Source organism: Aspergillus ochraceoroseus, assembly GCF_002846915.1.
Source record: "Aspergillus ochraceoroseus IBT 24754 chromosome Unknown P175scaffold_5, whole genome shotgun sequence".
Lineage (NCBI taxonomy): Eukaryota > Fungi > Ascomycota > Eurotiomycetes > Eurotiales > Aspergillaceae > Aspergillus > Aspergillus ochraceoroseus.
The window spans coordinates 197185-212432 of record NW_024468480.1 but is presented as its reverse complement, the minus strand read 5'-3'; the positions used below and the strand labels follow the sequence as shown (position 1 = coordinate 212432).

Below are 15248 nucleotides of genomic sequence, written 5' to 3'. Positions count from 1 at the left end.
CGCCACAATTCCATATCCAGAAAGAAGAAGGTGCATTGCATTCAGGGTTAGATCAGATCAGATGCGTGATTGTAGGTGGAAGTGTCAGTAAGCACAGGAGGAGCCCAAAACGATGTCCCCTGCCTAAATCTTATCCAACAAGTCAAATCCACCGCTGCACCGTCTTGCTTGCTTTTGGGATTGACATATTCGGCGAATTTCGGTGGTGAGTGGCTGGTTTAAAGTTTTTTTTTTTTTTTTTTTTTTTTTTTTTGCTGCGGACCCCATTTTATCCCTTGCTTGGATGAGTGAGCTGGGGGATACGATACGGTGCGGTGCGGTGTGCCTGGCGAGTTGACATTTTGGTTGGAAATTCGCCGACGGATCATTTGAAGTCGTGCGTGCCATTCAGCGCTGGTACGGAGTACTCTGTCGTCCGTACTCCGTACCCCTATGTCGTGGGATATTGGCTTTCGATTGTTCCTGGAGTAATTGGGAAGGGAAGGGGAGGTACCCTAGGGGGATGGATGACCCTGTGGTTGGCGTTTCCGTCTTGATGAGGGGTGAGGTTGCCGTTGATCAGCTAGGGTTTCTAAGGTTCAATTGCGAGTAATCGAACTTTGGGGGGTCCTTGAATAATGCCAGTTCGGTTTCGGTGGTGAGTTTTGCGTTTGCGTTGAGCCGATGCTGCCTGCCGTCGGCCGTCCGTACAGACAGAGAGAACAGGGAGTAAGTACTCCGTACTCCGTACTCCGCAGTGTTAGTTGGGTACACGATCATGAATGAATAAAGCCTGCAAGATAATGCAAGCAAGCAAGCCCTCGTGAACAAATTGTCCGCATCACAGCATCAAGCAAGGAGAATAAAAGCCCGTGTCGGACAAATTCTGCGAAGCGAAGCCGGGGTGCGGAATATTTTCTCAAGGCCAGCCCAGCAAGGGCCCAGAGACGAAGAAGGAGTGAGACACGAATTCAGGGGGACGCTGAGAAAGGGATCCCCAGCTACCTAGCCACTTGCAAGATCGTGAGCTTCCTTTGATCCAAGATCTTTTTTTACTTTGCACCTCCAGCAGGAATGTAAAACAGCCCACCAAGCAAGGAGCGGTTCGTATCTCCGATAAGATAGTACCTATTCTGGGGGTCTTCCGGATCAAGGGCACCTTTTGAGAGGGAGGCTCAATTCCTGAACATTATGATTGATTGAGCCATAGGAGAGACTTGTTCCTCCGTACTGACAAGAGAAAAAGAGAATATGTGTGGGTTTGTACGGAGTAGTTGCAAGTCAGCCTGAGGCACCGGTGGCACGGGAAATGCACCTGATTGGCTGACACGAGCGACGCGTCTTAACGTGTTACCGTGTCGCGTTCGTGACCGAACTCAATATTACCGGTTTTGGAAAGAATCACGCAACGCCAACTCGTACGCTGTAGAATCAGGCAATCTTCGGAGCAACATGAGGTCGTTTTTACGGGAGAAGGTTGCCATTTTAATATGGCCTCATGAGAGGGTTGGGATTCATGGGATAAAAGCAAATGGAGGGAGAAGAGTGGGAGAGAATCCAGGTCGAGGATGGTACGGAGTAGAGGGAGACTGAGTCCGAGCCCAACCACCGAGTCGAGGGGTTTATTTTACTTTTTACTAGATTTCGAAGTAGATTGTATGCTTCTCCTAGCCGAAGAGTTGGTCATGATACTGGTTGAATAGAGCCCGTACCTCGTTCTGCTAAGGTTGGGATATAACCTCTTCCATACTCCGAACTACACACTGATATCAACAACGGCCTCAAGACCTGCAAGCAATTGGGATTACCGTGCATTGCAGACTGCAATGCGACTCCCAGTTGTCCCACAACGGCACGGGCCAGAGAGGGGAATGACATCGTACTACTCCGTACCTCAGGGACTAGCACTATCTAGTACGTACATAGAATAGACGGGATAGGGAAATGTCGCAAGTCGATCACGCTAGTTCCACAAGTATGAAAGTCAATGAGAGTGACAAACTCAAGAGGAAGTTAGGAACCGGAGACAAGGAGCTCGTGGGGGGGGTTCTTTACTCTCCAAACCGCGATGGCAATGACGACTCTGCCTTGCGTCCTGCATCCCTTCTCCTTTTCTCCTTGTCTCACTGTCTCACTGCCCACGAGAGGGGAAGTGCGATGAAAGTAGTAGTGCAGTAGTTTTCCAGGCGTTCTGTAGACCTTCAAATCCTGGAGGTTTCCCTGTCTCAACGAACAAAGGATAAAGAAGTCCAGGGCGCAGGAGACCTCAATGGAGGGAGAATGAAGGAAGCGCCGAACCCAAGTCATCCCAGTCTTTGTTGACATCCCGAGCTTTGTCCATTGTTTGATTCAATTGTGCAGTCCAGAGCTGTAATTCAATTTCATTATATTGAAATTTTTGTGGTGTGGTTGTAGCCTGGAGGTCTGCAGCTCAGTTATTCCTCAGTTGGCCGTTTGCGGAAGCGAAAACAGAGAACTCTCCTTTTTTTTTTCCCGCGTTGCTCACTTTCTCTCATTCCCTCCTGACACCACCTCCCATTTCATCACCACTTCATCCACCATCATCTCTCTCGCCTTGTCGCATCCCCCGGAATCCCTCCATCCTGAAGCGCTGCTCTTGAGGAATCGACTCCACGTATTTTTACACCCTCCCTTCGCTCTCAGCTCGTCAGGAACCTCTCCGGCGCAAACGAGCCCCCGCCTGTGCAGTCAGTCGGCGCACAACCCCCCAGAACTCCCCACCATCCATCGCCCTTTTTTTTCTCGCTCTCTCCCTGCGATATTTCTCTCCCCCACCATCACGGGCTATCCTTCACTGTGCAACCATGTTGCTTCCATCTGCGCTTTCCTGCGACCTGCGACGATCGTCGCGCTTCACACCCATTCGGTCATTCGCGACTCCTCCTCCATCCGACGACGACGGCCCTCCAGGCAACGGCCTTTTGGGAACGTGTCGCGCCCTTCAGTCTCTCCTAAATGGCTCTCCAGCCCCCTCTTCGCGACGAGCGAAACCAGAACGTCTTCAGAGTCCTCTTAACCTCCGCCTCGCGCCCACTCCATCCTCCTCGACGCGGTCGCGGAAAGCAAAGGAAACTAGACCATCCCCTACACCATACTCAAGACCTTCCCGCGGCGCCAACAAACGAACGCGCGACTGCTACGAGGAAGATAATGATATCAGCATGCGCGATGCCGATATTTCGCATTCAAGACCCTCGACCCCAAAACGTCCCCGCAATCTTCCCTTTGACCTGCCCCTAGGTCTCTCGCATTCCGACTTTTACTCGCTTCACTCCCCTCCAGTCACACAATCTCCTCCATCGTCTGCGCAGCGACGCGAGCCCGACCGTTCCGAAAAGCACCGAGCGATACCTTCCTATGATCCTGACGCTGTGCTGCCTTCGATCGAAGAATCAGAAGAGCCAGCGCCAGCGCCGGCAGACGATTCAGCGTGGACAGCAGAGGACGACCAGCGTTTGGTAGAGACGGTTCTTGAAAAGTTCAAGCTCTCCAAGCAAGACTGGGATGAGTGCGCTCGGCTTATGGGCAAAGATCACGCCAGCGTGGGACAACGCTGGCAGGCTCTTGTCGGGGAAGGCAATGTTGGCCTACGACGAGGGCGACGTATGGTCCGCAGCCGCATTCATAAAGATTGGATGTAATCCTTTTCCTTTCCTTTTTTTTTACTACCGGAGTTTTGGGGCATGATTTCTTCTTCTCTCGGTCATATACTCCCGGATATGCGTCGCATCTTACTCTATCTGTTTTTTTTTTTTTACTTGTATAATTATTTCCCTCCACCATGTCTGTGCTTTTTTACCTTTATTACCTTTGTCTTTTTTTTTTCTATTTCCTTCTAATCTTTGCTTTCTTTTCAACTCATCCTTTGTACTCTACAGTATGTATCTTCTTCTACCTTTTCCGCCCGTGGCTTGGCTCCTCACACTGGACTGTGTCTTTTCAATCTTGTTTAATTTCTCACTTTTGCACTTGCTACATTTAATTCCGGTTTCTTGTACTATTTTCCGGATGGATGGATGGGTGGATGAATTCGTCTTTATGACTGACTGGATGGACTGCACATGTATTTTATTTTTTTATCGTGGATACTTTCTTCATTTATATTCATTCACACTGGACCTGGCTGGAGCTCGTAGTACCTACCTAGGTACCTGTACTTATCCTATCTACCTAGGTTTGGAACTAGATTCCAATCAATAGGTAGTGTAGTTTGGTTTGTATATATAACTTTACTTTCGACTTTATGTACTTGTGTCTTCTTTGGTTCTCTTTCCTCTCAATGTAGATGTGACTTTGTTGTTGTATATATCTTTGATCTTCCTCGTTACGTTGCCTACCTATTTACTCCGTAGCTCGTTAATAACTGCGGTACTCTATACTACTCTACTACCTAACTATTGCTTGACAGTACTATGTACAGTACACGCAGAGGTTGTATACTATAAAATGGATAGAGGCACCTCCATATTTACCCTACTATTACTATTAGTCCAAATACAGCCAGCCCAATGTTTGTACGGTCACGACATGACACGATTAATGCAAGATAGATACAACGCCAGACACCAAGCTCAATGATAGCATATGTCGCAGATATCAATGCCAATGCAGACTGATGGTACTCTCTAAAAGTAAACTAGAAACTGTTTGCGTGGACTTGTTAGTAAAAAGTAAAGAAAGAAAGAGAAAAAGAAAAAAAAAGAGGAGGAAACGTACCGAATTTCATAACTTCCAGCGCGAGTCATATACCGCACCCACTTGACACTACTATAATTATTCTTCTCAAAGACTTTCAGATACCGCACCAACAGCCCACTGCTCGTGAACATGAGCAGACTAAATGATAAACTCAGCGGTGGCCGACTCCACGCCTTCTGATGCGTCATGCTCGTCAGCGTTGCCTCGGCGTTCAGCACGTACTCGCTCCCACCTGAGAAGCGCGCAATCTTCCAGACGATGTTGTTGTGTTCGGGCTCGTACTTGGCGCGGCCCTGGCTCGTGCGTTCCGTCGTCTTTGCGGTGTTCAGCGGCGTCGGGATCCGAATCACCACGTTGGTCGCAAACAGCTTCGAGCTGTAGTTGGCCTTGATGGCCACGCTGTATTCGACCTTGGTGGTCCCGATTTCCCGCACAATCGGGTGCACTTTGAAGGGCAGGTTGACGTTCTCGGTGGCGCGGTACCGCATGAGCTCGAACTCGCCGTCCGGCGGCACAAACGAGATGATGCGGTCCGCGTCGAACCGACCCAGCTTCACGCATTGATGGAACTGGCAGTCTTCGAGGGTGACTGATCCCGCGGCCGCGCGGGTCGCCTTTGTCTTGCCGTCGCGTTTCCCGGGGCGTCCGTCGAGGGCGTCGGTCGTGGACGAGTCCCCGTCCAGTAGGAGGCGGTCGTTCAATCCGAACTTGCACTCGGGCGTCCCGCTGAGGTAGGCGCGCATGACGATTTGGCCGTTGACGTCGGCGCGGAGCACCGTGCCGGTGGCCGACATGAGCAGGTTCACATCCTCGATCACGTCGACGAAGGCCTCGTTCTTGCGGTATTTGATGTCGGAGCGGCGCCACGAGAGTGCGCCCGTAGCTTGCATGGTGATGCGGCTGGAGTCCGTCGAGGAGTTGACGATCGCGGATTTGACGCCTTCCGTGGTGATGTACATTTTCAGCGTGTCGGTTTCGGTGTTTTGGGGGTATCCGAAGTCGAGGATTTCTATGCGACCTTATATTAGCACATCTTCCCTCCTCGATCCTCCGTGGGAAGTAGGCGACAGGGGGATAGAGGTACCATCTAACAACTCATAAATCAAGACAAAGTTATTTTTCACTGCCTCTTCATCAAACTTCCCAAAGTAGCTCTTGCCCAGTAACACCAGGCGATACAAGAACTCAAACACCAGAGCTGCATTCGCATTACTCTTCGTCACGGCAACCAAGTAAATATTCTCGTGCTTCACATGGCTGAAAGTCGTCGAGCCTAGTGTTAGAATAGGCGAGCGGACCTGCGGGTTCGAGATGACCTGGATGCGGAAGATGTCTGCTAGGCGCGGACGACAGTCATTGCGGAACGCACGGAAGATAAGGTTCTCGCCTTTCTGATTGAAGACGAGAATACCCGACAGCATAGTGGACGGGGTAAGAGAGGGAAAAGAGATTGCGAGGTGGGAAGGAGAGATGAAAGGGGAGGGTTAAGAGTTGAGTTGGCTTCTTCACATTTGGTTCTTCAGGAGTAAAGTCGAAGTTCCCGCGATTTGGCGGCGAAGCTTTAAGTACAGAGTAGACACCGCGTTCGTCCTCACATCTCGTTACTTTACTATATGAGATAGCTTTTTTTTATCCTGCGTAGAGTAATATATGTAAGATCTAAAAAATATAATCCTTTCGAAATATACAAGGGGAATAAATAGACTATCAACAAAACAAATGCTCCAATGGAGTCTCCACGAAGCTCCTCCCAAAACAAAATGGTATCAATGGCTGAAAAGATCATTAATCTCATAAGAGTTGAGAATAAAGAAGAAGAAGAAGAAGAAGAAAAAAAGAAAGAAAGAAAGAAAGAAACAAGGGATCCAAGAGCTCCCCAGATCATGCACCAAGACAGGTTGGCTCAGCTGAAGAGAAGTTAGGTAGAAATTAAAATCTGTACATGCAAAAGGTATTGACTGACTGGATCACCTCCTCGTTTCGTCAAGTGTAGCTGCCTTGAAGGAAAAGAAAAGAAAAGAAAACTCGTCATACTCCGCTACCCGGTCGAGTGCCGGGGAGTGACGGATTCCCTTCGCTGGGAATGATGCCGACTTTGGGATCCGGGATCTGAATATCTAACGACATGTATGCCGTACTTCGAAGACTCCAGACCCGCACGCCATCCTTCGCACCAACCTCTCGATTCCACTTCTCCACCCAGTCCTCTACCCGCTTGAGGTGACTCTTCACTCCTGGGGCGCCCAGGTCCTCCCAGATCCAGCCAGTGATCAGTGCCAGAGCACCATCCAGCCAATTGCGAAAACTAAACGGATCAAAAGCACTTATCAGCTCCTCGTTCACCGTGGCGATGATCCTGCGAAATTCCTGCTCCGGGAGTAACGGGTCAAGAATTTCCGGATAGAGATTGGAAAAGGTCGGGGCAAGATCCCCCTTGATCATCCAATCCCGTCGGATGCGGATAATGCGGGTCGTCAGATATTCGTCAGATCCCGGCGGGACATGAGGGTTAATGTGGGGGAAGCAGGGATGAGCAGGACCCCAGGCCAATTCCTCTGCGACATCGTGCTGTTCAGGCCCACCGGGAGCTCCTGTATTCGAGGGGATGGAAGCGATTTGTGACTGGGACCGCAACGAGTGCTGTGACGGAACATGACGGGGACGGTCCACTCCGGGACCCTGTTGTCGATCAGCCGCCGCCGTGGTCTCCATATCTAGATACTGCTGCTGCTGCTGCTCCTGGTCAAAAGCGCCACCGTGCCTCTGGCCTGGCGGCACTGCAATGCTCGAGCGTCCACTTTCCGACTCCTGCTGACTGCGCTCCACTACCAGACTATCGGGGGATGGTGTCAGCCGGCTGCGACGCTGCTCTGGGATAGTCAAGAGCGGATAGGCGTCCCGGTGCGAATCGAGCGGAAGATTTTCGTCGGAGGTTTGTAACTGATGGAGGGTGGTGACAGGTGTGATGCGAGGGACGTAGTTGACGGGATTCGCGAGTCGAACCGCGGGGGGTCGCAGGAGCTTGGGGGAGATCCAGGATTTGACAGATCGGGACCGCCAGGAGGTTATACCGATATGTGTTTCCGGCTCTGACCCTGGCCCTGTCTCTGCCTCCAACGCGTTGACAGGTGGAAGGGTCGGGAAGGGCAGAGGGGACTGGAAGGTAACGCGCGGGGGAAATTGCGAAGCAGCAGGCTTTTCAACCTGGGGCGGTGATAGGAGAGGGCGATCGGGGTCGATGGTAGAATGGGCCGTTTTTGGTGGGGAGAAGGAGGATGAGGAGGAGGAGAGACGAGGAGAGGGAGAGGGAGGGGGAGGAGGGAGAGGAGGGAGAGGAGAGAGGGAAGCCGTGATGTGAACGATAACAATATTGGGACGAGAAGCAATGAAGATGAACTGGATAAGAATTCCAGCAGAAGCGCAGAGTCAGAGGAGGTTGTGATTGGTGGAGGAAGGAGGAAAAGGGGCGCACTGGCAGCAAGGGACCGAAGCTGATCTGAGCTCGACATCCAAGAGATTTTAGGGGGAGAGTCAAATCCAGGGGAATATCGGGAGGGGTCAAGATACAATATTGATTAAATTGGGGAGACTGGTAGTTATAATTGAGGCAATTGACGCAAATATTTGATGTGATAGTGGAGGAGAAAGCGGACGAGAGAAAAGGATCTGGGGGAAATTGATGGATCACAGTCCTCACTCCACTTCAGGTACTTATAGTTAGTATACCTGAAGAAAGAAGAGAATAAGAATCGAAGAGGGAGAGTTGAGGCAGAAGTAGAAGTAGAAGTAGAAGCAGAAGCAGAAGCAGAAGCAGAAGTAGAAGTAGAAGTGGAAGAGAAAGAAGTCTGATTAATATATCCTAAACATAACATTTCCTGTGAAAAGACTCACCTTCCGAGTACCACCGGCAACAAGAAGAAGATGAAAAAGAAGCAGAAGAATAATAATAGATCCAAGTAAGGATCCATCTAATTTTTATGCGTCCTAACCTCACGAATTAATAGCTTTCATCGAGAGACCCAATATCAACCTCTGGCTCCCCATCGGCTCACATCTCAGACTCAGACCATTTCTTTCGTCCCTCCAAATCATCAACCCAGGAAAAGGAGACGAACTCCTGAGAAATGAACCTCCAGAGATCGACAGGTGGAGTGGAAGGATAAATAAAGAAAACAGGGGAGGCGAACGAACTATGAGGTCTGGCCCATCTCTCCTTCTCCCTGTGGATAAATCCTCCCTTTATCAACATCACATCACTAATTAATGAGTTACTGAACAGTCTCAAGGATCTGAAATAAGCCCATACATAATACTCCCATTCCTCTCCTCTATATGATTCATTTACCTATTCAATCAAATCCCCCAATTTCCACAGTCCCACAGTCCCCAGTTCCACAGTTCCACCAGGCTGAGGTCGTCCAACCCATCCCTCTTCTTTCCACTCCCAACACCACGTAACCGGATTAAAAATTACAGGAGAAACCCATGAACTCATCGCTAAAACCATCAAACGAACCATCAAGGATAAAACCAGACAAAGGGGGAATCCTCATCACAAAACTTGTTCATAACCAATACCTTGTCATACTTGCTGATTCGCACTTTGATTGGCCTTGGCTTGCATTCGTCGCATTGCCTCTCGGTGCAAGTCACTCATGTCACCGCGCTGCATCCCCTCCGCGATCTTGTCGCCAATGCTGACCGAGGACACATTCCGCTGCTGCTGCTGCTGCTGCTGCTGCTGCTGTAATTGCCCGAATGGGGAGGCGCCGCGATCCCCATCTCCAGTGGTGCCAATCGTGGTGTTACTCAGTTTCAACGGATTGCGCTTCTCTCGGAGATCTTCTCGGACTGACTCTCTCCACGCTGCTAAGGCGGCCGGGGAGTTTGCCCTCGACGGTGTCCCCCCTTGACTCCGCCAGGGCGGTGGTACGGAAGGTATATTCGCCACAGGGGATGATGAAGTGGTGGCTTGGTGGTGAAGCATCGTTCGACGTTGGGAGAGCGGCACATCATCGGCCGCCGCTTCCAGGGTAGGGAAGTTCGATGGGTACCGAGGCAAAAGATCCGTTGGTGATTGCCCTGGGCTGCTGCGTGCATAGGGATCAGCTACCAAGGAAAAGGACGACAATCGATTTCGCATCATATCCTCCCGCACAGCGATGAGCGGAGGTGGCCCTTTCCACCGTGGTTTCACAGTCTCGCTTTCTTCTCGAACTAGCTCAGCCGGACCAACAGGTGAGAGCAATGTGGCGGAGAACATGTTGGCAAGACTATCCGGCTGGACTTGGGCTGCAGGGGACGGGTATTGGGGAAGATTATGCCCGGACCCGACGGATACGCCAGAGAGCCGATTAGGAGACCTAGAGGTCCTCTTCTTTTTCTGTGACTCGGTTCGGGAATTGTTGGGCACCCGCCGGCCGTCGTTTGCATCCCGTGCGCTCGAGATTCGGGGCTCTATAGCAGGCGGGGGTTGCGCATTTAAGGGTGTTTGCAGTAGTTCCGTCACTTTGACCGGTGCTGCAACCTCTTCATTCTCAACGGGATTTTCAGCTTCCTCCTGTTCAACGGCTGCGATAGGTTCCAGCTCAGGGACCTCAGCATCGGCTAAATGTTTCGCCCACTCGTTGGTACGATACGATTGCACAACTCTCGATGTCTGCTTTGGAATCTGCTGGACTGTTTCTGCATTCAATCGGGCGGGCTCTTGTTTCTTTGGCTTGGGAACAGGAACAGGAACAGGCTCAGGTTCAGACCCGGCGAACTTTTGCTCGCCTGAAGCCTTTTCAAGCTTTTTGCTTCGTCGAGGCTCTGGAGGGTTTCCGCTGTCTTCTAGGGTGTTTAATGCAGATCCTGCATCGGCTTGTAAGCACTCAACGCTCTCCTCTTTGGTTTCGGGTTCTTTTGTCACATCCAGTGGTGTAGCGACATCATCTTCTGTTGCCTGCTCTTTCTTGTGATTTCCTGCTGGAACTGATTCCTTTTCTTGAGGCGGTGATGTATCACGGACAACAATCTCGACTTGAGTTTCAGACTCAGCGTCAGTGTCTGCTTTCTTTTTTGGCACTCTTGTTGCGGGTTGCGAATCATCCCTAGAGACCTGCGTCTCATTGTTCTTTTCGGGCTCACAATTTTGAGAGCTTGGTTCCACAGGAGCTGCCCGCTCTTCACGGGCTTCATCATTCGACTTCTTTCGCTCGTTAGATGCGTTTTTATCGGTTGGTTGTTCCATTTCAGAGCTTCCATTTATGCCATTTTGTGGTATAGATACTTTGGGGTTAGCACTTGTTTCAAGCTGAGAGTCTCCTATATCTCGTTCCGCAAGCTCGGATTCCATCCTCGCTTCGGGCTTAACCGGATTTTCGTCAATCATATTGTCTTCCTCGTGTTTTGGGGCCTGTGCTGTATTGACCATCGCTTGATGATGACTCTCTGCGGCTATGGTACGGCAGTCAGACTCCATGTCGCTAATTTCGTCGACAATACCTTGCATGGAGAAGGCATCATCGTCGTTGGTAATGAGTGCTTCTTGAGACTCGGAAATAGGCTTGCTACTCCTCCCTGCAAGTACCTTTTTTGAAAGTGTCCTAGACAATCGCTTTGAGTACACCGAACCCGTTTCAGACCCCACAGTGGCAGTCACTTCGGAGCACTTGTCATCCGCTATCCTAGCAACAACAGCGCCATCGAAAACTTTACGGTAGGCTTTAGTTTTGCCCTCAGTAACCCCATGTTCATTTTCATCGCCCTTAGTCTCTCCAGTCGCATCCGAAGCGGCATCGTCGTTCGCCTCATTTGCCCTACATTCAGAGCAACGGTATGAACTTTCCGAATCTGTGATGCTTTCCATGTCAATGCCCTCGCCTTTTTCCTTGGCCCCTGCTTCATCTGCAGTACATTTTTTGGAGCTGTCTGGAAGCTCTGGGAGGTCGGGTGCTTCTGGAACGCTGGTGGGGGAGCTTGAACTGCTCCCAGAGTCACCGTACTTAGCTTCCCATTCCATCCTCTCCTTGAGATTATTCTCTTCTAGTCTTTTTCCAGCCTCGGCTTCAGCTTCGTCCTTCAATTTCTGCTCTTCCTGGCGTCTTTCTTCTTCTTTTGCCCTTCGTTCTCGGACTACTTTCCAGAGCCTGAGTTGCGAAACCACGCCCATGAGAGCAACTATCACTGTAGCTGCGAGCTCCACGCGAATGTTGCGGGTAACCGGGTAGGTATTTGTATCAAGAGGGAAGATGTTATCGTTCAATGCTAGCCAGCTGGTTAGACTATGATGCTCACCAGCACATATACCGGATACGAACAGCTTACCCCAAATGTAAAGCCAGAACTCCTTCAAGCCAGCTTTGCTGAAGCAGTCAATTCCCAGTGCCACTGCTGTACCTCCAGCGATGGCGGTTGAGGCTATCAACCCATAAGGGCGGGTGTAGTGACTGAAAGAGATTGCATAAAACCCTACGGAGATCGCCCCAATGAACCCAGTTCTCGCATTGGTGTCTGTGAGAAGACCGCCGGGTTTCGTGGTCAGTAGCCACATGCTAGTACAGAACCCCCCCAAGAGACATCCAAGCCCTTCTGTCAACTCCTTGAACACAATAGAGAGTGCTCCAAATGTGATCCCGGTAAAGAAAATGGCGACTAGATATGCGCCCTGTATTGCAACTCGAACCGGAGGACTCATGACATAAACGATCAAGACCTAGAAGATTCAAGTCTATTAGAACACCACTCTCCTCGACTCGGGGAATTTTATTAAGTAATCTCACAGTAACTCCCAAGCTGGTCAAAAACGCCGAGGATAGAAAAACTTGAACCCTAATCCCCAGTAAGTAAGTGACGTTGACTAAGAGTTTGGTAGGAATTATCCGGCGCATTACCATAGATTCCGTATTCCTATCACTGCGAGAATCGATCCCGTAGCTATAAGGATGAAACCGCCGATCCCTAGAGCAGGTGTCACCACGGGCTCAAGTGGTAGTGCCCCCGGCGCCGTTGAATTCGCACCATCTTCTCCCATTTAAATGTCAGCGGATCAGAGACCATAATGAACAAGAGATTAACCAGGCCTATTCCTACCATTTGATGGTTCCGAAGTATTGATTGTAGGGATTGTCGTCACCGACGAGGTGGCCGTGGTCGAAGTTGAAGTAGAAGTAGAATTGCCTATCACTGTTGCAGCGCCAGTTGTACGTGTAACTGGAACATCAGCAGAGGATTTTTCTGTATCTGTTGTAGTAGTACTCGTAGCTGTAGTTTCAGGAGCGGTTTCTCTCGCTACAAGGGTGCCATATTCGTTGCGCTCAACATTAGGTACCTGCGCTACAAGCGCAAGTAAGGCCGGAATGAGACAGGCAATAAGCGCAAGGAGAGGAGATACCCTCATAGTGAGAGCGCTAGAGACCTTTGTCTAGAGCTCCAGGTAAAGGAGTCGAGGGGGTTGAAGAGGGCGGCTAAAGGGGTTCAATCAAAATGGATGCGAGGATATCACGCTGATATCGAAGTTTTGCGACAAGCTCTCCCGCTAAAAACAGTTCGCATAGTTCATGACAAAAGGCCACAGGTGAATATAATGAAGAAGACCAACCCTGAATCAAGGCAAAGACACACAAGAAGGTGCAAGAAACGTGGCTGTATACGAAATTCGATAGGCGGCCCACGCAGGAGTACCCACCATGTATAAGTATGTACAACTTAACAACGAAGAGAAGCAAATGATGAGGGAAAAAAAGAAGGAAAAGAAAAGGACACAGGGAAAAGACTTGACGTAAGTACTCGGCGTGCAACTCGGACGCGAAAGACTCAAAAAACAATGGCGTTCTTGGAGCTGTGCTGCCTCCGAACTGAGCTCACCGTCTAGCCTCAGGCCATCGGGAGGAGATGAGGGAAGATAGACTACTAGGTAGGAGATGCATGGAAGGCGCGGGTTAATCCACCCGATGGGGGTGTTGCGGAGGCTAGAAAAAAAGCAAAAAGGAATACATCCTCGTACATAATTCGTATAGAGAACAAGATAATTGGAGTAATTCGGTAGCGATCTGCTGTGGGGATTAATCGCAGGTATCGATCATATAGCGGAAACTTCTCTATCGTATGAATGGAGGAGCCTTTTAGGTTTCCTGGCGATACCCAACTAATAAAGGAGGATATCTTGTAAGATTGGCCCAATGGCCTGGGTCCTATAAAGAACATCTCATTGAGAGCTAGGCCACGTTTCCGCCCAAGTACAACCGAAAGATCCATTCTTAACAGTGGAAAAGGGAGGGGGAAGTACACAAAGAAAAAGAAAACAATGCAAACGAATTGGCAGCAAACTCGTCAAGGCGACTATGAGGATACCACGCGCGATTGGACGGTAGTCTTTAATGGGCTGCCAAGTTTCGTCCACGCAGATATCATACAGCAGTGACAAGTTCTGCCGAGCTAGGAACGATACTCCATGCACTGGAGTCAAATCTCGTTCTTGCTGGCCCGGCTAGTTCCTGCAATTAACCTTGTGTTCAATTGGCGATCTTGATTTTGGCTGGCCAACGATCGTCGCTATTGTAAATGAACTAGCACCGCTAGCCACCATTAGTTAGGCCCTTAGCGCCATCGACTGCAGGAATTTGACACGTCCGATTTATGATTGCATGGCTGGCTTGGCTCCAAAGAGGGACTCCGGAAAGCGATTCTGTTTTTTCTTTCTTTAATAACAGATTGTTTTCTCACTGGACAATAGACCCCCGTCGAGTTCAAGCCAGCCTTTTTTCCAGGGGTATTGAGTGAGGAGTCTAGCCATACAAAAGCTCGCGGTCTTCGGGACCTGCATTAGAGGTCATCGGATACTTAGAGGGACAAGGATGTCTTGTAGCTTCTCATAACAATAACTATGGCATGAGGTGTCAGCGTGACCTGCTTTGCATGGTTTGAGATTTTAATCCATTGGAACGGAGCTTTTAAAGATACTAGTTCCAATGGTTGAATCAACACAAATCAATAATTTAGATGCACGGTGGGTGCGGTGAAGAAAGTGTAGATGGAAAACTCATGAGAAGCGAGTCCAGAGCCACAAGGCTTGAGTGACGGGTGTGATTTAGGAATCATTATTTTTTTCCTCTGCTAGGGGCAGAATTTGGAGCTAAGATCAGTGCCTTGCTGCTCACTAAATGAGGTTAAATATGACAACTCACAGGCCTAAGACTGCGATGAAGTCTCCTAATCCCTGGCGGGATAGCACGAAAGTTTATGAGTGATATACTGGGATGCATGTATTTCCGGTGCGGATGTTGAAAGGTGGAAATTGGTTGGATTCAGCGCACACAGCGGCAAACAAGCAGAAAGCTGAGTCTCTCTCTTGCTGCACGCAGATTTGATGGCGTGCGTTTATTACCGGGGGGCCAATTCCCCAGGTAGGTCTAGATCTTGCGGTTGAGGGAGTAGGTTCGCAGAAGCCAAAAGCCCTGAGAAGAACTTGGGGGAGTATAGACTTGATGGAGAAAATCTTCTTGCGAACTTGAGCTAGTCGTATGTAAGGACTGTGGAGGAGGTGAGAAGTACGGAGTAGGTGAATAGTC

General features: G+C 49.8%; 4 protein-coding genes across 4 annotated transcripts; 1 reads left to right on the top strand and 3 right to left on the bottom strand.

The window, feature by feature from the left end:
• Positions 1–2804: 2804 nt before the first annotated feature.
• On the top strand, positions 2805–3641 carry P175DRAFT_0509799 (uncharacterized protein; the record flags this gene model as incomplete). Its single annotated transcript, XM_040898456.1, has 1 exon — positions 2805–3641. The coding sequence occupies one exon, from the start codon at positions 2805–2807 to the stop codon at positions 3639–3641; it is 837 nt and encodes a 278-aa protein (XP_040751186.1).
• A 648-nt stretch (positions 3642–4289) lies between these two features.
• On the bottom strand, positions 4290–6199 carry P175DRAFT_0480347 (AP-2 complex subunit mu). The gene is made up of 3 exons (XM_040895431.1): positions 5783–6199; positions 4717–5707; positions 4290–4643 (listed from the first exon to the last, which is right to left on the bottom strand). The coding sequence occupies exons 1-3, from the start codon at positions 6117–6119 to the stop codon at positions 4637–4639; spliced, it is 1335 nt and encodes a 444-aa protein (XP_040751185.1). The 5' UTR covers positions 6120–6199; the 3' UTR covers positions 4290–4636.
• A 130-nt stretch (positions 6200–6329) lies between these two features.
• P175DRAFT_0524123 (ERF4 family protein) lies at positions 6330–8570 on the bottom strand (the record flags this gene model as incomplete). The annotated part of the gene is made up of 4 exons (XM_040899349.1): positions 6330–6605; positions 6660–8094; positions 8171–8399; positions 8425–8570. The coding sequence occupies 3 exons, from the start codon at positions 8568–8570 to the stop codon at positions 6727–6729; spliced, it is 1743 nt and encodes a 580-aa protein (XP_040751184.1). The 3' UTR covers positions 6330–6605; positions 6660–6726.
• A 543-nt stretch (positions 8571–9113) lies between these two features.
• On the bottom strand, positions 9114–13334 carry P175DRAFT_0255278 (uncharacterized protein). The gene is made up of 5 exons (XM_040892707.1): positions 12772–13334; positions 12573–12702; positions 12462–12510; positions 12007–12394; positions 9114–11946 (listed from the first exon to the last, which is right to left on the bottom strand). Exons 1-5 carry the CDS (start codon positions 13076–13078, stop codon positions 9281–9283), a joined length of 3540 nt encoding a protein of 1179 aa, XP_040751183.1. The 5' UTR covers positions 13079–13334; the 3' UTR covers positions 9114–9280.
• Between the last annotated feature and the right edge of the window lie 1914 nt (positions 13335–15248).